Source organism: Mugil cephalus, chromosome 7 (assembly GCF_022458985.1).
Source record: "Mugil cephalus isolate CIBA_MC_2020 chromosome 7, CIBA_Mcephalus_1.1, whole genome shotgun sequence".
NCBI lineage: Eukaryota > Metazoa > Chordata > Actinopteri > Mugiliformes > Mugilidae > Mugil > Mugil cephalus.
The window spans coordinates 2,996,600-3,022,971 of NC_061776.1; the positions used below are offsets into that span (position 1 = coordinate 2,996,600).

The 26,372-nt window shown below is 42.9% G+C and overlaps 3 protein-coding genes across 3 annotated transcripts; all 3 read left to right on the plus strand.

Moving 5' to 3' along the window:
* LOC125010978 (nuclear factor 7, brain-like) lies at positions 1-2,823 on the plus strand. The gene is made up of 2 exons (XM_047589955.1): positions 1-181; positions 262-2,823. The coding sequence occupies exon 2, from the start codon at positions 279-281 to the stop codon at positions 1,641-1,643; it is 1,365 nt and encodes a 454-aa protein (XP_047445911.1). The 5' UTR covers positions 1-181; positions 262-278; the 3' UTR covers positions 1,644-2,823.
* A 2,478-nt stretch (positions 2,824-5,301) lies between these two features.
* LOC125010976 (zinc-binding protein A33-like) lies at positions 5,302-7,572 on the plus strand. The gene is made up of 2 exons (XM_047589953.1): positions 5,302-5,451; positions 5,534-7,572. The coding sequence occupies exon 2, from the start codon at positions 5,551-5,553 to the stop codon at positions 6,919-6,921; it is 1,371 nt and encodes a 456-aa protein (XP_047445909.1). The 5' UTR covers positions 5,302-5,451; positions 5,534-5,550; the 3' UTR covers positions 6,922-7,572.
* Positions 7,573-14,652: 7,080 nt separating this feature from the next.
* On the plus strand, positions 14,653-24,468 carry LOC125010612. The gene is made up of 8 exons (XM_047589378.1): positions 14,653-15,105; positions 15,188-16,576; positions 17,848-17,878; positions 19,026-19,141; positions 20,765-20,802; positions 21,506-22,864; positions 22,967-22,988; positions 24,422-24,468. Exons 2-8 carry the CDS (start codon positions 15,205-15,207, stop codon positions 24,466-24,468), a joined length of 2,985 nt encoding a protein of 994 aa, XP_047445334.1. The 5' UTR covers positions 14,653-15,105; positions 15,188-15,204.
* Positions 24,469-26,372: the final 1,904 nt, after the last annotated feature.

Genomic DNA, 26,372 nt, shown 5'->3' on the forward strand with positions numbered 1-26,372 from the left:
TGATTCACCTGAGACAAACTAGAAAACAGATTATTTTGGGTGTGACTAAAGAGAGAAACAGACGATCAGATTCAGCGTCAGACCAAACTAACACCTTCCTCTGAGTGAGTCCAGCTACAGGAGAGAAAAGTGGAAACTACAACACTGCTGCTTCAAGCTGCTGACTCTCCACACACTGAAGGTGAGTTTGACCAAAAACAGGAAGTTAGTAGAAGATGGAGGAGACATGACTGACTGGACTTTGTGTCTGCTGTGTTCCAGCTTCACTCAGAGACTAAATGGCTTCCAGATCAGAGGAGGGTTTCTGCTGTCCGGTCTGTAAGGAGGTCTTCAGAGATCCTGTTCTCCTGTCATGTAGCCACAGCTTCTGTAAAGTCTGTCTGAAGAACTGGTGGAGAGAGAAACCATTACACCAGTGTCCAGTTTGTAACAGAACATCTTCAAGAGATGATCCACCTTCAAACTTGGCGTTGAAGAACCTGTGTGAGCTTTTCTTACAGGAGAGAGATCAGAGATCAGACGATCTCTGCAGTCTGCACTCTGAGAAACTCAGACTCTTCTGTCTGGACCATCAGCAGCCAGTGTGTCTCGTCTGCAGAGATTCAAGAAAACACTTCAACCACAGATTCAGTCCCATCGATGAAGTAGTAACAGAACTCAAGATGATCCTTCAGGAATCTCTGGAGCCCTTAAAGGAGAAGTTAAAGGTTTGTGAACAATTTAAAGTGAAGTTTGATGCAACAGAAAAACACATCAAGGTCCAGGCCCGAAACACAGAGAGGCAGATTAAGGAGCAGTTCAAGAAGCTTCACCAGTTTCTAGCAGAGGAAGAGGAGGCCAGGATGGCTGCACTGAGGGAGGAAGAGGAGCAGAAGAGTCAGAGGATGAAGGAGGAGATGGAGGCTCTGAGCAGAGAGATAGCAGCTCTTTCAGACACAGTCAGAGCCACAGAGGAGCTGAGAGCTGAAGACGTCTCATTCCTCAACAGCTACAAGGCTGCAGTGGAAAGAATCCAGCGCTGCCCCCTGCTGGATGATCCACAGCTGCCCTCAGGAGCTCTGATAGACCAGGCCAAACATCTGGGCAACCTGGCCTTCAACATCTGGAACAACATGAAGGACCTGGTCTCCTACACTCCTGTCATTCTGGATCCAAACACTGCTAATCCAGATCTGATCCTGTCTGAAGATCTGACCAGTGTGAGACGAGGAGTTTACCAACAACTTCCTGATAATCCAGAGAGGTTTGATTGTAACTGTTCTGTCCTGGGCTCTGAGGGCTTCAACTCAGGGACTCACAGCTGGGATGTTGAGGTTGGAGATAACACGGTGTGGTTACTGGGTGTATTAGCAGAGTCTGTCCAGAGGAAGGGAGACATAGGGTCTGGATGGTGGGGAATATGGTTCACTGAAGGTAAATACGGAGCATGGAAACTACCAGATCATTCCATTGATCTCCCAATAGAGAAGAAGCTCCAGAGGATCAGAGTGAATATGGACTGGAACAGAGGATATCTGTCCTTTTCTGATCTTGATACTAACACACACATACTCACCATCAGACACACTTTCACTGAGAGGATGTTTCCATATATTAACACTGGGAAGAAAGTGAAGATATTACCAGTGAAACAGAGCGATTAGAGATGAACAGGATGATTATAAATGTGTATTGGGCTGTAACGTGATCATAAAAATTCTGTCTGGATTGATGTGTTGTTGCCTCAGGGTTGAGGTCACAGAAAACTGTATAACTACTCACATGTTGTTTTTATTGCTTTATTGTATCTTTACAATCTTTACTATATATATATATATATATATATATTGTGTGTGTTACATTGCAGTAATTCTCCTACAGGAGACAAATGAAGAAACGTTGAACCTTGAACTTTACATCTGTTCCTACATGATTATGTTTATATACTTGTAATTTTATTTTTATTTCAGATTGATGCTCCATAGCTCTGGTTACAGCAACAAAGATTAAGATTAACTGAGCACAAACTAAAAAAATTCATATTAAACTGAACTACAGTAAAGTTAAGTAAAATGAACTAGGCTAGATGATGTGACGTTAAGATAATCCAGACCAAACTGAAGAGAAACGTATCTGATTAAACTAAATGCTAAAAGCTAAGCTAATCTAAACTAAAGTCAACTAAGTTAAACTAGGCCCAAAACAATCAACATTAAACAAAACAAAAAATAAAGTAAGACCAGTTACAATAGGCTAAGATAAAATAAAACAAGGTAATCCAAGTTAAAGTAAAGGTATGTAAACTGCTAAGGTATGGTTAAGTAAACTAAGCCCAATTCACCCAAACTCAGCTAAACTAAGCTAAGACAACCTAAGATAAGCGAAGCTCCATACTATAAATTAAGCTGAGCTAAACTGTTTCACATTAAAACAAGCTCCAATGGTTGCAGAGATAATTCCGAGTGTCTGTTTCTCACCTGTTTCCTGTTTGTGCAGGATGGGTGACTCCGGCCCGAGTCAGTGGACAGGTAGGACTGTGGTCTGACTGAAAACAGAAATAAATACAACAAAAATATCAAAGACTCAGAAAACCAGTCTCTACCAGACAAGAACGCTGATGAGATTAACTGTTTAATTAAACAGAATAAATCAATAAACGGATCAATAAATATAAAGATTGAATGTCTACTTCTTCAGATGAACAGGGTGCAACTGCTTCATATATTCTTGTGAATTATTACCACAAAGTTTTCTTGTGTTTAAACTTCTGTTCAGGCTGTAAATGTTGTGATTTTTAATTTAAATGTAAATGTTGTGATCCCGAATAAATGATAAAAAAAAAAACAACTCCTCTTCCTGGTACATTTTCTGTCTTTGTCTGGTTCAAGTTTTCTCAGACTTGTAGATTCAGTGGCTGCAGGTTGTAACTCATAGTTTGTCCACATGGAGGCGGTGATGCTCTGAGAGAGAGATTAGAGATGAAATCACTTCTCCAGTTTAAACTAAACCTTCTGGGACGTGTGTGTATCCATAGCTGTAATCATATAAAGTTACCTGTGTGTGTGTCTTGGTGTGTGTGTGTGTGTGTGTGTGTGTGTGTGTGTGTCTGTAACTGTAATAACATGAAGTTATGTATGTGTTTGTGTGTGTGGGAGAGGAGTGTCGAAATGTATGGGAGACCGGGATCAGCAGAATTAACAGCAGAGACATCAGAGGAGTCCCTGATTAATGAATTGGTCTCAGCTGTGGCCGTGGGAACTCAAGATGGTCGTGAATGACGACAGAACCGCGCTGAGCGGGGACACAGAGAAGATGTGGATTTTCTCCCTCTGAAATGATCTGACATTTGGGCTCACTGTGACAAAACGGTAACTCCTACCAGAAAAACACGCAGACCGTGGGCGTCGTAAGACCTTTAGTCTTTCTGGAGTAAATACTTTAGAGACACGTGGAAGTTAAAAACAGAGGTTTGTTCTGCTTCTCTCAGAAAATCTTTGCATTACAGTCAATGGAGAGGAGAGAGATGTGACCGCGAACAGAGGCTCGCAGGCTAAATTCTGTACGTCTCACTGCTTTGCCGAGCTCATTGTGAAAGACATAACAAGTTTTTCTACAACTGTGGAAAAAATCTTGTATCTAGAGTGTAAATTGTGGCCGGGACAGGCATGGAAAGAAAAAAGTTTCAGACAATTTCAGACACCTTCCTCCACTCTAGCTGATGATGTCATCCACTCTAGCACCAACATTCCTTGCAATACACACCCATTATAATCTTTACAAAATTTCTACAAAAATGATTATGGTCATTGAACAGTGATTGATCAAAAACTATAAGACCTATCAAAACATGGATTAATGCACCAATACACAAGGTTTGTGTCTACAGTTTAAAGTTTAAATTAAGTCCCTAGGTAAGATATGCCTGAGCAGTAGATGATCCACAGATTTTTTTTACTCTTTTTCCACCATCCCTTTGATTTCAATGGAAATTTTTTTGCAAAATTGGTATTTTCTGGAGACAAGTAACAGCACACTAATGCCAATCAAACCGCATGTTTTGATATGTAATTTGGGAGGAAGAGGAAAAATAATAAGAAGAAGAAAAATGCAGAATAACAATAGTGCATTGCCTCATGGCCCTAATAAGGTGCAACACCAAATAAAATCACTTAGATACGTAAAAATAATAACAAACCCAAATGTATAAAACAGACAGAATAAAATTAATTAAAATATCAAGCAAATACTTAAATAATGACATAAATGAACAATTAGTTGAGTAATCAGGTCTTAAAACTATATAAATGTATGTAACTATGAGTAAAAGCTTTAGTAAAACAAAATAAATAATCAAAATAAACTACCTTAATCCACACATTTGCTTTTTTTCAGTGTTACTCTGTTCTTGCTTAACATTCCACCCACTCATAAACAGGGGAGGCAAAGTCATTTATGACATCTGACGGCTAACTTTGTCCTGACAGTCCAATCAGTCCTTCTTGTGCCATGGAAGATATCAAATAATCCTTTATTAATTTCAGCTTTAAAAAGCTCTGCTCTGCTAATGCAACAGTCACAGGAAAAGTTAAGGAAATCTGTGGAGCAACCCATCAGTGGGCACAGTGTAAAGTATAAGGGACAGTGGGAGCAAGTGAGCTCTGTAGAGGATGGAGATGGACCTCAGATGAAAAACATACACACATATTAATGAGGTACTTTGACTAAATCAATTTCCCTTTGTGTGTAATTCTTTTTATACAGAGAAATTAAATGTATACTATATGGTGACAGTCTGTCCCTTATCTGGTGCATTACCTACAGCTAAGCCTGAGGATGGACTGGTACTAGACTGATACTGTGCCTCTAAAGTACTTTAACAGTGCTCCTGGGCAGGTTTCACATAACTTATGAGTTGATATAAGAAAGTAGCCTATGTTTATTTTACCAACATAAATTACCAGCAGCAAACTTAGGGGTGTAACGTTCGTGATGAAACGTTAGCAAAAACAGTGTTTTCAAGCCAAAAAAGCGGAAACATATTAAAAGCCACACAAATCTCTTTGATAAACATTCAATTACCAAGACCTGCAAACAAACCTTTATCTAGGCGTTTTCTCCCCTTTTTCCTCTTTATTATCTGAAGAATATGTCATTTTTGCGACATTGTTTTGAGTTCAACTACCTGCGCTCCCTCCAAGATTAAACCCTTTGGACTGAAACACTCTCTGAATCACAGGTCAAAGTTCAACATTTATAAGAGGAGTTCCTGATAAGGCTCCAACCCCTCACCTGATTCACCTCAGACAAACCAGGAAACAGTTTATTATTGTGTGTGACTAAAGAGAGACACAGACGATCGGATTCAGCATCAGACCAAACTAACACCTTCCTCTGAGTGAGTCCAGCTACAGGAGAGAAAAGTGCAAACTACAAGACTGCTGCTTCAAGCTGCTGACTCTCCACACACTGAAGGTGAGTTTGACCAAAAACAGGAAGTTAGTAGAAGATGGAGGAGAGCCATAACTGACTGGACTTTGTGTCTGCTGTGTTCCAGCTTCACTCAGAGACTAAATGGCTTCCAGATTAGAGGACAATCTGTGCTGTTCGGTCTGTCAGGAGGTCTACAAAGATCCTGTTGTTCTGACATGTAGCCACAGCTTCTGTAAAGTCTGTCTGAAGAACTGGTGGAGACAGAATCCATTACACCAGTGTCCAGTTTGTAAGAGAAGATCTTCAAGAGATGATCCACCGTTAAACTTGGTGTTGAGGAACCTGTGTGAGTCCTTCTTACAGGAGAGCGATCAAAGATCTCCAGAGGCTCTCTGCAGTCTGCACTCTGAGAAACTCAGACTCTTCTGTCTGGACCATCAGCAGCCAGTGTGTCTCGTCTGCAGAGATTCAAAAATACACTCCAACCACAGATTCAGTACCATCGATGAAGCTGTAACAGATCTAAAGAAGATCCTTCAGGAAACTCTGAAGCTCTTAAAAAAAAAGATAAATGTTTGTAAACGAGTTAAAGTGAAATTTGATGAAACAGAAAAACACATCGAGGTCCAGGCCCGACACACAGAGAGGCAGATTAAGGAGCAGTTCAAGAAGCTTCACCAGTTTCTAGCAGAGGAAGAGGAGGCCAGGATGGCTGCACTGAGGGAGGAAGAGGAGCAGAAGAGTCAGATGATGAAGGAGAAGATGGAGGCTCTGAGCAGAGAGATAGCAGCTCTTTCAGACACAGTCAGAGCCACAGAGGAGGAGCTGAGAGCTGAAGACGTCTCATTCCTCAACAACTACAAGGCTGCAGTGGAAAGAGTCCAGCGCTCCCCCCTGCTGGATGATCCACAGCTGCTCTCAGGAGCTCTGATAGACCAGGCCAAACATCTGGGCAACCTGGCCTTCAACATCTGGAACAACATGAAGGACCTGGTCTCCTACACTCCTGTCATTCTGGATCCAAACACTGCTCATCCAGATCTGATCCTGTCTGAAGATCTGACCAGTGTGAGACGAAGAGATGAACAACAACAGGTTCCTGATAATCCAGAGAGGTTTAATTATCACTGTTCTGTCCTGGGCTCTGAGGGATTTAACTCAGGGACTCACAGCTGGGATGCTGAGGTTGGAGATAACACAGTGTGGGAACTGGGTGTGTTAGCAGAGTCTGTCCAAAGGAAGGGAGATATAGAGTCTGGATGGTGGGGAATAAGGTTCTATGAAGGTGAATACTCAGCATGGTCACCACACGCTCTTTCCACCGTTCTCAGAGTAAAGACGAAGCTTCACAAGATCAGAGTGAATCTGGACTGGAACAGAGGAAATCTTTCATTGTCTGATCTTGATACTAACACACACATACACACCTTCAGACACACTTTCACTGAGAGCATGTTTCCTTACATTGACACTCTGGATAAAGTGCCAGTGAAGATATTACCAGTGAAATAGAACAGTTCTATCTTGCTGGGCCAAAACATCTGGCAGATTCTTCTCAAACTCCTTGCGTGGAAGACTGTGTGACTCTTTGTATGTCCATAGACACTTTCATATACTGACTTTTATTTACAAATCTATTTTTGGACTTCAGCATACATATGTGTTTATGCATGTGTAGAAACCTCAGTCGATATGGCCTGCACTCTCAGAACACTATACAGATGCAGGTCCCGAAAGCCTGAACTAAACTGGGCAAAACAACCTGTTAAATCTTCCGCCCTGCCTACCTGGAATGATGTGCATGAAGAATGAATATGCATAAAGACTTGGAATTGACACATCTTGGTACTCTGGGGGAATTCAAGACAAATATCAAAAACAGACAAATACGCTGGATTTTTAATTATGTCATGTCTTGTTTTACTGTAGTATAGAGTTTGTACCTGTTTTATATATATATATATATATATAGCAGGGTTGCTTCTTGTTCGTTGTTCTTCTTCAGGTGAACTGTCTACAACTGCTTCTTATATTGTTGTGAATTATTGGGACATAATTTTGTTGTGTTTAAACCTCTGTTCAGGCTGTAAAAGTTGTGAAGTTGAATTTAAATGTAAATATTATGATCCTTAAATTCAAAGTTGTGACCTTGAATAAATTATAAAGAGTTTGTCCACATGGAGGCAGTGATGCTCCGAGAGAGAGATTAGAGATGAAATCACTAAATCACTGAAATCACTAGTCTCGCAAGCAACACACAGGGAAACATCATCACACCAGGAAAAACCATCAATGATGCGACAGATAACAAAGGAAAAGCCAGGGCTATATATCAAACAATCTATTTATAAAGCACATTTAAAAACAACCGAGGTTGACTAGAGTGCCGTGCTGGGGGACAGAAGTTGCAGCAGCCGGGTGAGTGGGCGGTGAGCAGGACTTTATTGGTAAGGACTGGGTGGATGAAGCCGGGTGGGCAGAAGACTTCCGTGGCGCCGGTGTGACGCACGGTATGGGCACACGGCCCAGGTCCATCAGGTGGAGGTGACGGAAGGCTAAGATGTTGGACTCGAGGAGCTTCTCTTCTTCCTGGATCCTGTAGCGTAGAGATTTTCCCTTCAAGTTCCTGGACCTTGTTGGCCAGACGAGCGCAGCTGACACAACCGGATGGCGAGGTAAGTGGAGCCATATTGTAGAAATGGGTTGACTTGAAAATAGAAACACAGAAAGCGGGGTTTAAGTACAGGGCTAAAAGGCGTATAAAGCGGCGCTGGTCTCCTTTATTTAAAGAGAGCAATTGCAGTTAACGAATGAGTCACATACAGGGGCTCCAAACCCGGAGCCTAGAGCTTGATATGGTGGCATCAGGTGGTATCAAGTGACGGTAAGCAGCAAAACTTACCGACAATGTGGACGGCACGTGTACACGGATCTTCTTTGTGTTTGGCCGGGTTCTGTGGTTTTTGCTGTGGGGTTAGCTTCCAGTGCTAAAAACAGGAGCCGGTTGAGCTAGCGCCGGCTAACGTTAGCAATCCAGACTGGAATGGTATAAAATTTTAGGATCCAAGCGAGTGATGAACGAAAAGCTTTAGATGAATGGATGATCTAAGTGCATGGCGTAGGAAGTGCCTAAAACGCACTGGAAAAGTTAATATATATCTCTTTGTGCCAGGGCCGTTTGTCCAGGTAGAGTTTTTGTGGCACAAGAGGGCACAGAGATGACAAGGCACAGGTGCAACTAATGAGGGCAATCAAACCAGAAGAAACCAATAAGCAATCAACATACAAGGAGGCACAAGAGACAGGAAATCCAGAGACTAAACAATATTAAGCAGGAAACACAAAACAAGACACAGACAGACATCAAGACAGAAACACGAGGCACACAGACAGGAATTTATGAAACTAATAAAAAATAAAACAGGAAACTCAAAACCATGATCACAACCATGAACCATGAACCATGATCTTCCAAGAAAACATTAACCACCACGGAAAACCACATCAGTCCAGTTAGTAAGATAAAGGGAAAAGAAGAACAAATCTGCTCCAAACATGGGAAATGAAGGTCAACCTGGGAGTAAGGCTACAGATTGTCCAGAAACTCTGAGGCCAGCTGTGGTATTATGGTCTAAAGAGGTAAAACAAACAAACAAAACACAAACACACAGAAAACATTAGGCAGGCTTAGTTATGCCCCGTTCAGGTCAGCTGTAGAGGATTCCCTGCCCAGTCAGTATGGAGAATGCTCACTGCCATTGGAATGGCAGGGAAGGAAAGGAATACCGCAGCTCACAGGATGGTGGGCAGCAGAAAGTACTGTTTATGGAGCAGGAGAGTGAAGTTAAGATGGAAGCCAGGAGGAGCATATGGGCAGTGACATGGCCACCACTGCTGACTCAGCATTCAGAGAGTGTTGCTGCAAGAGTCGAAACACCCAATGAACAGTACTGCCTGCTGACATCAACCCCTCCTGGCCAACGCTACATTCACCTAAGGTGAATGAAGCATCCCCAGATGTATTCACAATCTTATCCTTTAATGCTACCTATACCTACCTATAATGTGCTACGACTGTATAGCATGTTATCCATTTGCATACTTTCTGGACCTGAATGACAATGTTTTTAACTATGAAGAAATGTAGAAAGCTCTTAATGCTATCGGAGTGGGAACCACCTCAGTGATAGGCTGATCAGAGTCTGCTTCGTGCAGTGACTAATGAAGTGGAGAACAGGGAAGAAGATGACAGGTAGGACCAGTTACAACAGACAGTCTCCAAAGTTCCTCAGCACGGCATACTAGTGATCATGCGAGATATCAATGCCAAAGTTGCAAAATTTAAAAAAAGAAAGAATATGTGGGGAAATTTTTTTAAAAAAAATAGCCCGCGAGATGGGTACAACATTGTCCAGAGCAGATGGCTCTGCCAAACCTCCACCAAGAGAAGATGTCGCCAACATTGATACCAGTCCCCCTACCCATAGATAGATAGATAGATCTTTATTGTCATTGTCACGAGTACAACGAAATTAAAAGTGCCATCAGCCAGTGCATATGCATAATAATAAAAATAAAAAGACAAATAAAAAAAAAAAAATAAATAAACAAACAAAACTAATAAATAAGAATAGCCACATTCTCACACATCACATCATTCATATTGATTGAGGGTTGTTTTGATTGCATTGAGTTTTGTTATAGCTGTTGGGTAAAAACTGTCTCTGAGACGGTTAGTTCTTGTTCTTATTGCTCTGTATCGTCTGCCTGAAGGCAGCAGTGCAAACAGAGAGTGTCCGGGGTGAGAAGTGTCCTTTGTGATGTGTTGTGCTTTTTTGAGACAGCGGTCGCTGTGCAAGTCCTCCAGTGAGGGGAGAGGGCAGCCAATGATTTTTTGGGCTGTATTCACGACCCTTTGGAGAGCTTTCCTTTGAGCCACAGTGCTGCTGTTGTACCATACACAGATGCAGTAAGTCAGTATGCTCTCTATGGAGCACTTGTAAAAGGACACCAGCAGTTTCTCCTTGATATTGTTCTTCCTGAGAACCCTCAGGAAGTACAGTCTTTGCTGGGCCTTTTTTATCAGCTCAAAGGTGTTTGCGTTCCATGTGAGGCCCTGTTCAATGTGGACCCCCAGGAAACGGAAGTCAGCTACCCTCTCCACACATTTTCCCCCGATGTTTAGTGATGCAATGTCCGTTTTTTTCCTCCTGTAGTCTATTATGAGTTCTTTTGTCTTTGAGTTGTTGAGGAGCAGATTGTTCTCCCTGCACCACACTGACAGCCACTCCACCTCATCTCTGTAGGCGGACTCGTCGCCTCCTGAGATGAGCCCCACCACTGTGGTGTCATCAGCAAACTTGATGATGGTGTTGCTGTGGTGGGCAGAGGTGCAGTCGTATGTGTACAGACAATAGAGCAGGGGACTCAGCACACAGCCCTGTGGAGAGCCAGTACTAAGGCTGAGGGCAGTGGATGTATGTTTTCCCACCCTAACTCTCTGCTGTCGGTTGGTCAGGAAGCTCAGAATCCACATGCAGGTGGAGTGAGGGAGACCCAGGTCCCCCAATTTGTCCACCAGTCTGTGAGGGAGAATAGTATTAAAAGCAGAGCTGTAGTCCACAAAGAGCATCCGCACATAGCTCCCCTGCTGCTCCAGATGTGACAGAGCAGCATGGAGGGCTGTGGTCACGGCGTCTTCTGTGGATCTGTTAGCTCTGTAGGCAAACTGATGGGGGTCAGAGCCAGGAGGGAGAAGTGCTGTGATGTGACCCCGGACCAGTTTTTCAAAACACTTCGTCACCACAGGGGTTAGTGCCATTGGCCGCTAATCGTTGAGGCAAGAAATGTGTGGTTTCTTGGGTATGGGGACTATGGTGGAAGATTTCAGGCAGGATGGGACTGTAGACAGGGCTAGGGACTGGTTGAAGATCCTGGTAAAGACCCCAGCCAGCTGATCGGCGCAGTCTTTCAGGACACGTCCAGGGACGCCATCAGGTCCAGCAGCCTTCCTTGGGTTGACGGCCCGCAGTGTGCGCCTCACCTCGTGTTCCTCTACAACGAGGAGTATGGTGTTGTGGGTCGCTTGATGTAGTGTGGCTGCCTGTGTTGGTTTCACCTCAAAGCGGGCAAAGAAGAGGTTCAGCTCCTCTGCCAGCGTGGCGTTGTCTTCCGCAGCTGCGAGGTTGGTCCTGTAGTTGGTGAGATGCTGGATTCCCTGCCACACCTGCCTGCTGTTGTTGCTGTCAAGATAGCCCTCTATCCTCCTCCTGTAGTCAGACTTAGCCATTCTGATGCCTCTCTTCAGGTTAGCTCGGGCTGTGCTGTAGACGGTCCAGTCCCCAGACCTGAAGGCGGTGTTCCTGGTCTTTAGCAGTTGTTGGACCTCCCGAGTCATCCAGGGCTTCTGGTTTGGGAAGACCCAGATGCGTTTATCCACAGCTACAGTGTCTATACAGTTCTTGATGTAGCACAGTACACTGTCTGTAAAAAACCTCCAAGTCCTGATGTTCAAAAACATCCCAGTTTGTCCTGTCGAAACAGTCCTGCAGCTGCTGTGCCGCATCCTCGGGCCAGGATTTGATGGTTTTGGTGATGGTTGGAGCAGTTTTCCTGAAGGGGGCATAAGCAGGAATTAAATGCAGGGACAAGTGATCGGACTGACCCAGGTGTGGGAGTGGTCTAGCCCTGTAGCCTAGCTTGATGTTGGAGTAGACTTTGTCCAGGGCGTTAGCCTCTCTTGTAGCACACTTTACATGCTGGTGGAATTTGGGGAGCGCTGTCTTCAAGTCTGCATGGTTGAAGTCCCCCGCTATGATGTGCACAGCATCTGGATAGATGCTCTGCAGATGGCTAATGCTGCCATGCAAAAGTCCAACAGCTGTTTTAGCATTAGCATCCGGTGGTATGTAAACAGCGGTTACCATGACTACGGTGAACTCTCTGGGGAGGTATGTTGGTCTGCATCTAACAGTCACATACTCCAGGTCTGGGGAGCAGTGGCTGATGGCAGTCGCTGTGTTGGTACACCAGGTGTTGTTCACGTACACACAGAGCCCCCCTCCTCTGCTCTTACCGGAGTCTTCCGTTCTGTCGTGGCGCTGTACTGTGTAGCCTGCTAGCTCGATGGCAGAGTCCGGTACGTCTGGATGCAGCCAGGTCTCCGTGATCAGAAGAATACAGCTGTCCTTCACTGCGCTGTGAGATACAGCCCGTAGTCTCAGTTCATCCATCTTGTTTGCAAGGGATCTGGCGTTGGAGACAAACAGGCTGGGGAGCGTTGGTTTGTGTGGTTGTCTCCGTAGCCTAGCTAGCGCGGCGGCCCTGCAGCCCCGCTTCTGCCTTCTCTCTCTACGCCGCCGACGCCTCCTCCCTGCTGGGATGGTAATCCACGGTGCGCCGGGGGTCCTCGCTATGTCCCCCGGTATGTTGAACAAGCGTTGAAAATCAGCTGTAACATCTTGTTCGTAGCGGGCTCCGATCGTCAGGAGATAGTCCCGACTGTATATGTTGTTTGTCCAACATGAAGAGTACGGAACACAAATCAACACGTACACTAACACCCAAACATAGCACCGACCGAGAGTGCAATGAGCCGCTGCAACTACATGCGCCGCCATGTTGTTGTACCATGAAGAGGTAAAGCGTGCAAATTATGACATGAAGGGTGGGAAAGCTGGCAGCATAGATGTCATCCATGCTGAGATGCTGACAACAGATCTTATCATGTCTACCAAGGTTCTCACAGAACTGTTCAGAAGCATCTGCAAAAAGGAGACAATGTCTGCAGACTGGGACAAGGGACTGATTGCCAAACTGCCCAAGACAGACAACCTCCAAAACTGCGACAATTGGCCGGGGATCACATTGTTGTCCATACCATCAAAAGTATTTTGTAGAATTGTACTTGGCAGAATTATGTCCGCCGTCAATCAAAACCTGAGAGAGGAACAGGCAGGATTTAGGAGAGAGAGGGGATGTACAGATCAGATCTTGAAGAGCCCTGAAGAACATTATTGAGCAGTGTGCAGAAAGGACTGTCACACTACACATTAATTTCATAGAATTTCGAAAAGCCTTTGACATCCTACCTCCCCGTTGGATTGCAAACTTGTAGTGGCTGGGGAGCTTGTGTGTCTCAATGACCTCTAGAGGTATGCCAGTGGGAGATTTTAACTCCTGGCAGGGCCACCCACTCTGGACAGGTCAAAGGGTAGGGTCCACTGGTCGTTCAGGTTGGGGGTTAAGCACAGGGCTAACCCCTCTGTCTTGTAAAAACAAGCATGTTAGAAAAACAGCACCTGCTGCCCTATATGCCAGGAGGCATAACAGGGAGTAAGTAAAGTAAGTCTGACAGCCCACACCATGGCACCCTATGGAAGGTCACAAGAGAGAAGACCATTTTTGGAGAACCTCCAAAAATGTTCTCACTGATGGAGCTGTTCTATCACCACTTTCAGTTAAGTGTAATATCCTGTCATAGAGTCTGGTGTGTGGCAGGGCTGTACCACGTCTCCAGTTCTCTTCCTGATGGCCATTGGGTGGGTGATGAGGAAGACAAAGGCCAATAAAGGGGGCATCCAGTGGACTTTGTTTTCCCAGCGCAAAGACCAAGATTTTTCTGATGACCTTGCTGTTCTCGTCTCTAAATATACCCACACGCAGGAGAAAACTGACAAACTCAACCAGGATGCAAAGCAAACAGGACTGAACATCAGCCCTTCCAAAAACACAAGTGATGCGCATTCATGCTGCTCTAGATACACGAGTCGCAGAAGAATGCTGGTGAGTGACTGCAAACGACATGCAAATTGATTGATGCCTTCCACAATAGAGGCCTCCGGAAAATCTGCCACACCTTCTGACCTGAGAAGATCTCAAAGACTTGCATAAAATGACCAAGTACACCAGTGTTTCCAGTGTTGCTTTTATTTTAAATGTCATTTTACATTTAAACCATTTAAACAGGAATGGTTTGAAGAGTTTCAGGTTTTGGAGTTTATCATAGTACAGAAACAGCTCTGGTTAAAGTTACCAATGCTCTCTTCACGGCTTCAGAGGATGGACTTGTCTCTCTTTGAATCTTCTATTAATGCAAAAGTAAGTAATGAAGTTCCTCTGGGTTTTGTGCAAGGGTCAATAATATTCACATTGTATATCCCTATAGGAATATTACAGGAAACAAGGCATATACTTATATTTATCCATGAAAACAGATGGACAGATGGTAATTTAAAAATGCGGCACACATTCCCTTCACCGATGTTTCGTTAAGTTACCTCAAGATGATTATGATGAAGTGTGGAAAAGAAAAAGAAATGTAGAAAACAGTTAAGGGCAAAAAGTTTATATCAATAAAATCATGACGCACACTGGAGCAACTCAGTCCACAATTAAACACCATCAGCTGATGCTGAGATTAAACCCTTTGGACTGAAACACTCTGAACACCTGAATAACACGTCAAAGTTCAACATTTATGAGAGTAGTTCTGGTAAAGCTCCACCCCCTCACCTGATTTACCTGAGACAAACCAGGAAACAGTTCATTGTTGTGTGCGACTAAAGAGAGACATAGATGATCAGAGCCATCTTCAGACCAAACTGACACCTTCCTCTGAGTGAGTCCAGCTACAGGAGAGAAAAGTGGAAACTACAACAGTGCTGCTTCAAGCTGCTGACTCTCCACACACTGAAGGTGAGTTTGACCAAAAATAGCAAGTTAGTAGAAGATGGAAGAGAGCCATAACTGACTGGACTTTGTGTCTGCTGTGTTTCAGCTTCACTCAGAGACTAAATGGCTTCCAGATCAGAGGAGGATCTCTGCTGTCCGGTCTGTAAGGAGATCTTCAAGGATCCTATTGTTCTGACATGTAGCCACAGCTTCTGTAAAGTCTGTGTGAAGAACTGGTGGAGAGAGAAACCAACACACGAGTGTCCATTTTGTAAGAGAAGATCTTCAAGAGATGATCCACCTTCAAACTTGGTGTTGAAGAATCTGTGTGAGTCCTTCTTACAGGAGAGAGATCAGAGATCTCCAGAGGCTCTCTGCAGTCTGCACTCTGAGAAACTCAGACTCTTCTGTCTGGACCATCAGCAGCCAGTGTGTCTCGTCTGCAGAGATTCAAGAAAACACTCCAACCACAGATTCAGTCCCATCGATGAAGCTGCAACAGATCTAAAGAAGATCCTTCAGGAAACTCTGGAGCCCTTAAAGAAGAAGTTAAAGGTTTATGAAGAAGTTAAAGTCAAGTTTGATGAAACAGAAAAACACATCAAGGTCCAGGCCCGACACACAGAGAGGCAGATTAAGGAGCAGTTCAAGAAGCTTCACCAGTTTCTAGCAGAGGAAGAGGAGGCCAGGATGGCTGCACTGAGGGAGGAAGAGGAGCAGAAGAGTCAGATGATGAAGGAGAAGATGGAGGCTCTGAGCAGAGAGATAGCAGCTCTTTCACACACAGTCAGAGCCACAGAGGAGGAGCTGAGAGCTGAAGACGTCTCATTCCTCAACAACTACAAGGCTGCAGTGGAAAGAGTCCAGCGCTGCCCCCTGCTGGATGATCCACAGCTGCCCTCAGGAGCTCTGATAGACCAGGCCAAACATCTGGGCAACCTGGTCTTCAAAATTTGGAACAATATGAAGGACCTGGTCTCCTACACTGCTGTCATTCTGGATCCAAACACTGCTCATCCAAGACTGATTCTGTCTGAAGATCTGACCAGTGTGAGATTAGGAGATAAACAACAACTTCCTGATAATCCAGAGAGGTTTTATTATAACTGGTCTGTCCTGGGCTCTGAGGGCTTTAACTCAGGGACTCGCAGCTGGGATGTTGAGGTTGGAGATAACAAATGGTGGGAACTCGGTGTGTTAGCAGAGTCTGTCCAGAGGAAGGGAAACGCACGATCTGGATTGTGGAGAATATTGTTCTATGAAGGTAAATACTCAGCATGGTCACCACCAGATAATTCCAATGATCTCCCAGTAAAGAATGAGCTCCAGAGGATCAGAGTGAATCTGGACTGGAACAGAGGACAACTGTCATTCTCTGATATTGATACTAACAAACACATACACACCTTCAAACACACTTTCACTGAGAGGATGTTTCCATTCATTAACAGTGTGGATAAACTCCCACTGAAGATAATACCAGTGAATAAGAGCAGTTAGAGATAAACAGGATGATTATAAATGTTTAATATAATAAATTGGGTTGTATTGTGATCATAGCAATTCCGTCTAGATTGATGTGTTGTTGTCTCAGTGTTCAGGTTACAGGAAATTCTACAACTATGTGTCTGCACCTACATGATTATTTTTATGTACTTGTATATGGTTTTATTTCATAAAATAATAAATTAAATTAAGATACTCCAGACTAAATTAAAGAGACTAAACACTAAACTATAGACCAGGGGTCGGCAACCTTTAACACTCAAAGAGCCATTTGGACCCGTTTCCCACAGAAAAGAAAACACTGGGAGCCACAAAAACCCTTCGACATCTAAAATGAAGATAACACTGCATCTATAGTTTTTTACCTCTATGCTAGGCGTATGTCTAAAACACTATAGTGTTTTGCAGTTATATATAACTCTTCTTTTATTAGATTTATCCATGGTTTGCTTTCCTGGGGTCAAAAATTTCAATAAATAGTGAGCTGGGCCACCATAAATTCAAATTTAGAAGAGTAGTAGTAGCTCTGTTGTTCACTGCTGAGTGAATAGTTGGTGATTTTCTGAGGCAGTTAGCGTGGAAAAAGTGAAGGACTTTGAGCAGCATCCCTACTACGCACAATTCACTACTGTGGGTTGCCAAGCCCTGTTTTAATTCAGTTCAATTCAGTTTTATTTATATAATGCCAATAACAATACAAATCGTCTCAAGACGCTTCACAAAAAACAGCCTGCAACCTCCAGAGCAGCCTGAGGAGGACAGTGGCAGGAAAAACTGGCCCTTTTAACAGGAAGAAACCTTGAGCAGAACCCAGCTCATATGGAGGGACCATCTGCTGAAGACCAGCCGGGTAGAAACAGAGAAGATAGAGAGAAAAAAAGAGCAGGAGAAACAAGATAAACTAACTTCTGTCATAGATACAAACATCAAACTGAAGGAAACACGTAGGATCTAGTAATATAGCACATAGCTGAAGATATAGACAAAAGCGGATCTAAAGTCAACTAAACTAAACCCAACACAGCCAATATTAAACAAAACACTAAATAAAGTAAGATAAGTTAAGATAGGCTAAAATAAGCTTAAATCTGATAACCCAATCTAAAGAGCTTAAGTGTTGTAAAGTAAAACTAAGTCACATTAAGCCAAACTAAACTAAGCTAAGATAAAGTACGACAACTAAGATAAAATCATTTAATCTCTGATGGTTGCAGTGATAGTTTTCAATGTCTGAGTCTCACCTGTTTCCTGTTTGCGCAGGATGGGTGGAGGGGGTGGAGTCAGTGGACAGGTAGGACTGAGGTCTGATTGAAAACATAAATCAATACAACAATCATATCAGAGACTCAAAAACCAGTCTCTACCAGACATGAACACTGACATGAACACTGACATGAACAAAGCCCAATCAATATATGGGTCAATAAATATAAAGATTGAATGTCTTCTTCTTCTTCTTCTTCAGGTGTAATGACTCCAATGGCTTTTTATATTCCTAATGAATTATTAGAATAAAGTTTTCTTGTATTTCAGCCTCTGTTCAGGCTGTAAATGTTGTGATGCTGAATTTAGATGTAAATGTTTTGATCTTGAATAAATGATAAAAACCAAAGCTCCTCCTCCTGGTTCATGTTCTGTCTTTGTCTGCTTCATCTTTTCTCAGACTTGTAGATTCAGCTGCTGCAGGTTGTAACTTGTAGTATGAATTTGTCCACATAGAGGCGGCGATGCTCTCAGAGAGTTTAGACATGAAATCACTTCTCCGGTTTAAACTGAACCCTCTGGAACCCGTTGGTAAGAAAGTCCAGAATCCACAGGATTAACTGGTCTCTGTGTGTACGATATGGAAACTGGAATGGGTCCATCATGGGGTCCGTTGCTCTGGTGGTGTTGATCCTCTCCATGGTTTTCATCACAAGGGAGGTGAGAGCCACATCATTAAGTGCTTTTTTCTTACCTTTGCTGCAAGGGTTGAGGACCCCGAGAGTAGAGGATATGAGAGTGCCAGAAAAAAACAAGTAGAGGACCGAAGCTCAGTGCATCATCCCCCAGCAGCTCTAACTCTTTGCTTCATGAAAAAGGAAAGTCTAAAGCCTGACCTTAAAAGTAGAGAGGGTGTGGTGTAGATCTTCTCTCCTCCAGTTGGAAGGCGGTGTCTGTCTTGAATCTGGTGTAGAAAGAGATGGGGAGGGATGTGGGGCTGCAGCCTTCCACCTGGATGGTTCTGGGGATGGTAGCAGCAGTGTTTGCAGAGGCCGTGGTTTTGAGCATAGGTTCCATCTGATGACTTTATTAATCACAGTAATTTACCACAGGCACTTTAAACCACAGGCAGCACAGTGGGTCAGTGCTTAGCACTGATGCCTCCAAGTGAGAAAGTCTGGGTTCGAGTCCAGCTCAGGGTTTTCTCTGGGTGCTCCAGTTTCCTCCCACCCCAGGTGTGACTTTGGTGATGAATTCAGATGTGCTACATCCTGTCTCTTCTCTCTTCTCCTGGCCTGGATGTGGAGGTTCAACCAGGTGCTGATCTCAATGAGTCTGTCAAGTGTGGAGGGTACAGGGAAGGAAACCAAGTCGTCGTCAGTATAATCTGCAAGACCATGAAGAAAAGTGTTGTGGAGTGCAGCAGTGTTCCAGTCACTCTGACGGTCCAGAAGACAATGGAGTAGTCAGCCACTGTCTGGTTCCCCTAATGTATGGAAAGTAGATCACAGCCAGCAAAGTAGATCACAGCCAGCATCTAGACCAGCATCTCCCAGCCCGAAGACCTTGCACAGCTCATCAGAGAATGTCTGGAAGGATACACAGGTGGGAGTTTGCCTCTCCCATTCTGTTGTTCCCCAGAGGGCTCTGCCAATCAAGTTGCTAATGACATACGCCACCTTAGTTTTCTCGGAATAGAATAGAATAGAAAAATACTTTATTCATCCCCTGGGGGAAATTCAAGTGTCCTGTAGCTTGTCCACAAATATACACAGACATCAACATAACACACCAACAAAATCACCAGAATCTACAGTGCAAGAAAATATGTAGAAGTATGTGTAAGTATGTAGAAATATGTGGAAGTATATATATATCCATGGGCTGTACTAGCATGTTAATATGAATTACTGTGTGAAAACTATGTACAGTTGAACAATTTACAAATTAGTATTAAAGCATTTAAACAGTGTTGTTGTACAGTCTGATGGCTGTGGGGACAATGGACCTCCTGAACCTTTCAGTCCTGCAGCATAGTGAGAGAAGCCTCCCACTGTTACTGCTTCTCTGCTCCTCCAGGATGTCATGAATGGGGTGCCTGATGTTGTTCAGGATGGACTGCACCGTGTTGCTTGTGTGCCTCTCAACAATATCCCCCAGTTAGTCCAACATCCTGCCAATCAAAGTCCCGGCCTTCTTAACCACTCTGTCCAGTCTCTTAGAGTTCCTTTGATTCATTTTCAGCTGTTGCTTAGATCTCCTAAAGTCTATGACCATTTCCTTGGTCTTGGAGGTGTTCAGCAGCAGATAGTTCTTAGTGCTCCAGTCACTGAAGGCCCTCATCAGGTTCATGTATTCCTCCTCCTGCCCATTCCTGATACAGGCCACAATATCTGCGTCATCAGTGGAAAATATCAGGATGTCAGAAAGGGATGGCAAAGTTCAGAATCTCCATTATAACACTGCAGGGTCCTCACTCAGCTCTGAGATCATCCCGGGCAAAGTTGGACAAGGAGGTTCAGGAGTGGATACTGGGAACCCTGGGGGATAATGAGTGTAGGTCAGCTATTGGAACTGGGCAGTGAGGGAAAAGTACTGAATGGTGAGTGGCAGAATGTGACATTTACATAATTATAAACATAAAGGGACAAGCACAGAACAAGTCTGACAGAACAAGACAAATACAAAACAGAGAACATGGTAAAGTGGAGTGGATGAGGATGGACAGGGAGTGGTCAAATGTTATATGTGGTTTGTGGACTTGGAGTAGGCCTACGATGTGTTCTGTGGGTAGTGACTGAAAGAATGGCATCGAGGTTATAAGTGGCTGAAATGAGGTTCCTCTGAAGGGTGACTGGGCTCACCCTTAGAGATGAGGAGCTTGGAGTAGAACCACTGCTCCTTCACATAGATATGGTTTGGTCAAGTTGTTACGATATCTCCTAGATGCCTCCCTCTTGTTCTCCCTTTGGAGGTTTACTGGGCACAGTCAGCCAGGAGGAGACCCGCAGGGTAGACCCAGAACTCGCTCTAGGGATTACATATCTCATATGACTTGGGAATGCATCAGGATTCATCCAGGAAGAACTGGAAAGTGTTGAAGGGAAGAGAGAGAGATGTCTGGACTTCCTTAATGAGCCTGTTGTGACTGCGACCTGACCTTGGATAAGAGGATGGAAAATTACTTCATATGTCTATGTTCTCTATGTCTACTTTCAGGATGTTTAAGACATTTTTTTGCAAAGAAATGTGGAAAATTCGGAAGGACACAAAAAACATTTAAGCTGCTCTATTTATATAAATAAACACAGAACACTGGTGTAACTCACTCCATAACGGAAATACATAAAATGCTTCACTTACTACACTCCCCTGATCAACTGGTCCAACTACATTCATCAGAGGAGTTCAGATAAAGCTCCACCCCCCTCACCTGATTCACCTAAGACAAACCAGGAAACAGTTCATTATTGTGTGTGACTAAAGAGAGACACATGATCAGATTCAGATTAAAATCAAACTAACACCTTCCTCTGAGTGAGTCCAGCTACAGGAGAGAAAAGTGGAAACTACAACACTGCTGCTTCAAGCTGCTGACTCTCCACACACTGAAGGTGAGTTTGACCAAAAAATAAGGAAGTTAGTAGAAGATGGAGGAGAGCCATGACTGACTGGACTTTGTGTCTGCTGTGTTCCAGCTTCACTCAGAGACTAAATGGCTTCCAGATCAGAGGAGGATCTCTGCTGTCCGGTCTGTCAGGAGGTCTTCAGAGATCCTGTTCTTCTAACATGTAGCCACAGCTTCTGTAAAGTCTGTCTGAAGAACTGGTGGACAAAGAATCCATTACACGAGTGTCCAGTTTGTAAGAGAAGATCTTCAAGAGATGATCCACCTTTAAACTTGGTGCTGAGGAACCTGTGTGAGTCCTTCTTACAGGAGAGAGATCAGAGATCTCCAGAGGCTCTCTGCAGTCTGCACTCTGAGAAACTCAGACTCTTCTGTCTGGACCATCAGCAGCCAGTGTGTGTCGTCTGCAGAGACTCAAAAGATCACTCCAAACACAGATTCAGTCCCATCGAAGAAGCTGCACAACAGCACAAGAAGAACCTTCAGGAAACTCTGGAGCCCTTAAAGAAGAAGTTAAAGGTTTGTGAAGAAGTTAAAGTGGCGTTTGATCAAACAGAAAAACACATCAAGGTCCAGGCCCAATATACAGAGAAGCAGATTAAGGAGCAGTTCAAGAAGCTTCACCAGTTTCTAGCAGAGGAAGAGGAGGCCAGGATGGCTGCACTGAGGGAGGAAGAGGAGCAGAAGAGTCAGATGATGAAGGAGAAGATGGAGGCTCTGAGCAGAGAGATAGCAGCTCTTTCAGACACAGTCAGAGCCACAGAGGAGGAGCTGAGAGCTGAAGACGTCTCATTCCTCAACAACTACAAGGCTGCAGTGGAAAGAGTCCAGCGCTGCCCCCTGCTGGATGATCCACAGCTGCCCTCAGGAGCTCTGATAGACCAGGCCAAACATCTGGGCAACCTGGCCTTCCACACCTGGAACAACATGAAGGACCTGGTCTCCTACACTCCTGTCATTCTGGATCCAAACACTACTGGAACAGAAATGATCCTGTCTGAAGATCTGACCAGTGTGAGACGAGGAGATGAACAACAGGTTCCTGATAATCCAGAGAGGTTGGATTATTCTGGTTCTGTCCTGGGCTCTGAGGGATTTAACTCAGGGACTCACAGCTGGGATGTTGAGGTTGGAGATAACACAGTGTGGGAACTGGGTGTGTTAGCAGAGTCTGTCCAGAGGAAGGGACGCATAAAGCCTGGATGGTGGGGAATATGGTTCTATGAAGGTAAATACTCAGCATTCTCACGACCAAATCATCCGACTTACCTTCCAGTAAAGAAGAAGCTCCAGAGGATCAGAGTGAATCTGGACTGGAACAAAGGAAAACTGTCGTTCTCTGATATTGATACTAACAAACACATACACACCTTCAGACACACTTTCACTGATAGAATATTTCCATACATTAACACTGGAGATAAAGTCCCAGTGAAGATATTACCAGTAAATCAGAGCAGTTTGAAATAAACAGACAAATTATTACTGTGTATTGGGCTGTAATGTGATCATAAAAATTCTGTCTACATTGATTTGTTGTTGTCTCAGGTTTCAGGTTACAGGACTACGTGTAAGTCTATATATAACCAAGTTTATACTTGTATCTAGTTGTATTTCAGATTGACACTGCTTTATAGCTCTGGTTACACTCAGCGCGTTTACATGCAGAGCTTAATCGAGTTATGCTCAAAATTCGACTTTCTGACTACAGTCCTTGTCCCAGTTTAAATGCAGCGCAATAAAATTGAATAACGGTTCTCCTCTTCCACACTAGGTGGAGATACGTGTCTTTTCAGCAGGTTAATACCACGTTAATACGGCGTGAGAGTGAGAGTTGTTCATGCGGCAGACTGGCATTTAAAATGAACAACCAGACGGATAATAGTACATTTTTTAATCTTGTATGTAATGTTCGCGCTACTTCTTGTGCAGGTAAGATCCGCGCTGTCCCTCAGACGGTTCTTCTAGCGGCTCTGTTCCTCTTCTTCTTCTGTGATCGGCTTTCTTGGACATTTTTGTTCCGGGGTCACACTTCAGCGCAGTGGTTGTGGAGTGTGCACACATGCATGATCCAATGAAAACTCCGATTCCAATCGTATTATCTGGGTGTCTTAATCAGATAATGGGAACACCGTGTTTACACGTGTTTACATGCACTTAAGTTCTCCTGTTATAGTCCGATTAAGGCAATAATTCATTTTTTTTTCTGATTTACACAGATTAAGATTAACTGAACACAAGATAAAGTAAAACAATCCAGATTAAACTGAACATGAACTACAGTAACGTTAAGTAAACTAAATTAGGCTACATGAAGTGAAGTTCAAATAATCCAGATTAGACTGAAGAGACTAGTTTGGCAATCTTTTAACTTAGAGATGTTAAAAGTTGCTAAAATATCCATGTAAAAGTACATTAACCCTTAAACCCTCCTCCAATTTTCCACTCTCGGACACCTTTGTGGCAAAAATGTGTGCACGCATAAAGAAAGAGTCATAAAATCCTCGATCCTTTATAAATCACTTTAACAACTTCAGATTTGTTCAACTTTTCCAATAGTTTTCAGGATTTTAACCATTTAAATGTCAGTCTGGTGATTCAAAATATTTCACCATTTCTTTTACAAAACAAAACACAAAAATGAATTATTTTCCATAAAATAAACAATAGTTGGATGGGGCTTTGTTGGTGATTAGAGTCTGGATGTCATGGTTCTGTCATGGTTCTGTGTTCTTGTCTTTTATTTGTGAATGTTTTGAATTTCCTGTTTTATTTCGTTAATTTCTTGGTTTCCTGTCTGTTGTACCTCCTTGTGTTTTCCTTGATTGCTCATCTTCTCTCCACTCATATCCTCTTATGTATATATAGCCCTGCATTTCCCTTTGTTCCCTGTCGCGGCATTTTTGTTCTCATGATCTGGTCTCTGTGTATTTTGTCCTCATGATCCTGTCTCTGTGATTCTTGTGTTTTTATTTGATTTTGGAATTTTTCTGCTGCCGGCAGCACCTTCAGTCACTCTGGTCACCTTCGTGGCCAAAAATGCCCCATAGACATCCATCCAAACCACATTTTCTTTTTTAAATCTGTCACTACAGAATGCATGGTTTTATACTGTAATGTGAAATCCAAAAGGCGTTGGAAAAAGGCAACTGGACTTGTATAAGTCTGTAATGTGATTATTTCTTTTATAAGAAAAGTAGTGATGTTTGACATTTTTACTGTATTTGATCAGATGTAACCATTTTCCCGTTGTAGGTCGATGCATGAAATTCTTGTTAATTTTCTATTCATATTGTGGAGTGTTGTGACTTTGTATGCTTACATTTTTGCCACAAAGGTGTCCAGAAAGTGCAAAATGCATCGCAAGAACATAAATTACATGTGAGTAAATGTATTTGTATTTCAAAATATTTCAAAATATATTTCAAAAATAGGGTTTAAGAAAATGTAAAGTAAACTCAGTCAAGCTATGCTAAGCTAAGCTAAACTATGATAAGCTGATCTAGTTTAGACTTTGGTGGTTGCGTTGATAGTTCCAAGTGTCTGTGTCTGACCTGTTCCCTGCTTGTGCAGGATGGATAGAGGGAGTGGAGTCAATGGACAGGTAGGATTGTGATCTGATTGAAAACAGAAAGAAATACAACAACAATAGCATTTTAACACGGCATTAGCATGCTAACTTACACCCATGATTAGCTCTGTTCTCCCGCCTAAATAATCACCATGTTTCCCCCCCTGTATTCATACAGAGGGAAACCATACTTTAAGCGGTTAATTGAATGTGTTATGAAAAAAAGCATCATATTGGACTCAGTTGGTAAAACAGGCCATTGAAACGTGTGTGGAACAGTTTTATCTTGTGAGCTTTTACAGCCGAGCACAGAACAGCTCCATTGTTGATATGTATCAGATTTTTATGTGAAATCAAATGTTGCCATCATCATCATCATCATTGCTACCTGTGAACAAGGAAGGAGGAGGTTGTCTGAAGCCATGTAGGCAACAATTACTGACAGGGCGAAGCTAGTTATGTCACAGATGAGTCAGATTTGAAACAGTTTGCTGAAAGACACATTTTTACTCTCAGACCACTTATGATAAACTGACTTAATGGCTTTTTAACAGCTTTTCTGGTCTGTCAGACATACTACACACCCTACTAAATGTAGAAAGGGATTTTTATTTCCGTCATCCCCTATATGTCCCCTCTCTTCCAGAGAGTAACACACAAAAAGACTACAGATGTGTCTTTTATATGAAATTTGTTGTCATTACTTGTTTAATCATCAAAATTCCTTATTATAGCTTGGAAAAAGTTTTATGTCTGTATGCATGATTTCTGATAATAAATCTGAAAAGACAAATTGTCTTTCATTGTAAATAAATATCCATTACAGTTGGACCACGAGTCAGACTGTACTTTAAATTTAAATGCATTGTTTTCATTGTGAATCCTTGTTTTAATTTCCTTGTTTTAGCTTCTTTCAGATAATAAACTTGTTTTTATTTCTGTCTCTGTTGAGCTGCTGCATCAGTACTTCAGAACAAAGTGGAATGGGATTGAAATTAGATGTGAAACATTTAAATATTATACGGAATATCGAACTAATCAATAGGAGACATTTTAAAGATGTAAAATACATACATTATGTACTGTACTTGATCAATAAACATATTAATAAATGAGCTGAATTCGTGTGTTAAGGTTCCTACTTGTGCTGAGCTACTGCCCTCTAGTGACCACCCCTACAAACAACAACATCCAAGAATTACTTCTATGAAAAACACTGAAAATTTTTTAAATGCATGTTCTACTGGAAACACTGAAACACTTTGAGGATGTAGAACTTTAACTGTGCAGTGAATGAACATTGGTTCTGATATATAATGAACGAGTTCAAAGGTTTGACTCAAAACATCAACAGATTTTAACACAAGTCCTGAAAGTAGACAA

Coding starts and splice junctions, on each gene's coding strand:
- LOC125010978 (XM_047589955.1), top strand. CDS start 279: ATGGCTTCCAGATCAGAGGAGGGTTTCTGCTGTCCGGTCTGTAAGGAG.
- LOC125010976 (XM_047589953.1), top strand. CDS start 5,551: ATGGCTTCCAGATTAGAGGACAATCTGTGCTGTTCGGTCTGTCAGGAG.
- LOC125010612 (XM_047589378.1), top strand. CDS start 15,205: ATGGCTTCCAGATCAGAGGAGGATCTCTGCTGTCCGGTCTGTAAGGAG. Junction 16,577..17,847: donor AATACCAGTGAATAAGAGCA/GTTAGAGATAAA, acceptor CTGTTTGCGCAG/GATGGGTGGAGGGGGTGGAG. Junction 22,865..22,966: donor TCCCAGTGAAGATATTACCA/GTAAATCAGAGC, acceptor TTGTTGTCTCAG/GTTTCAGGTTACAGGACTAC.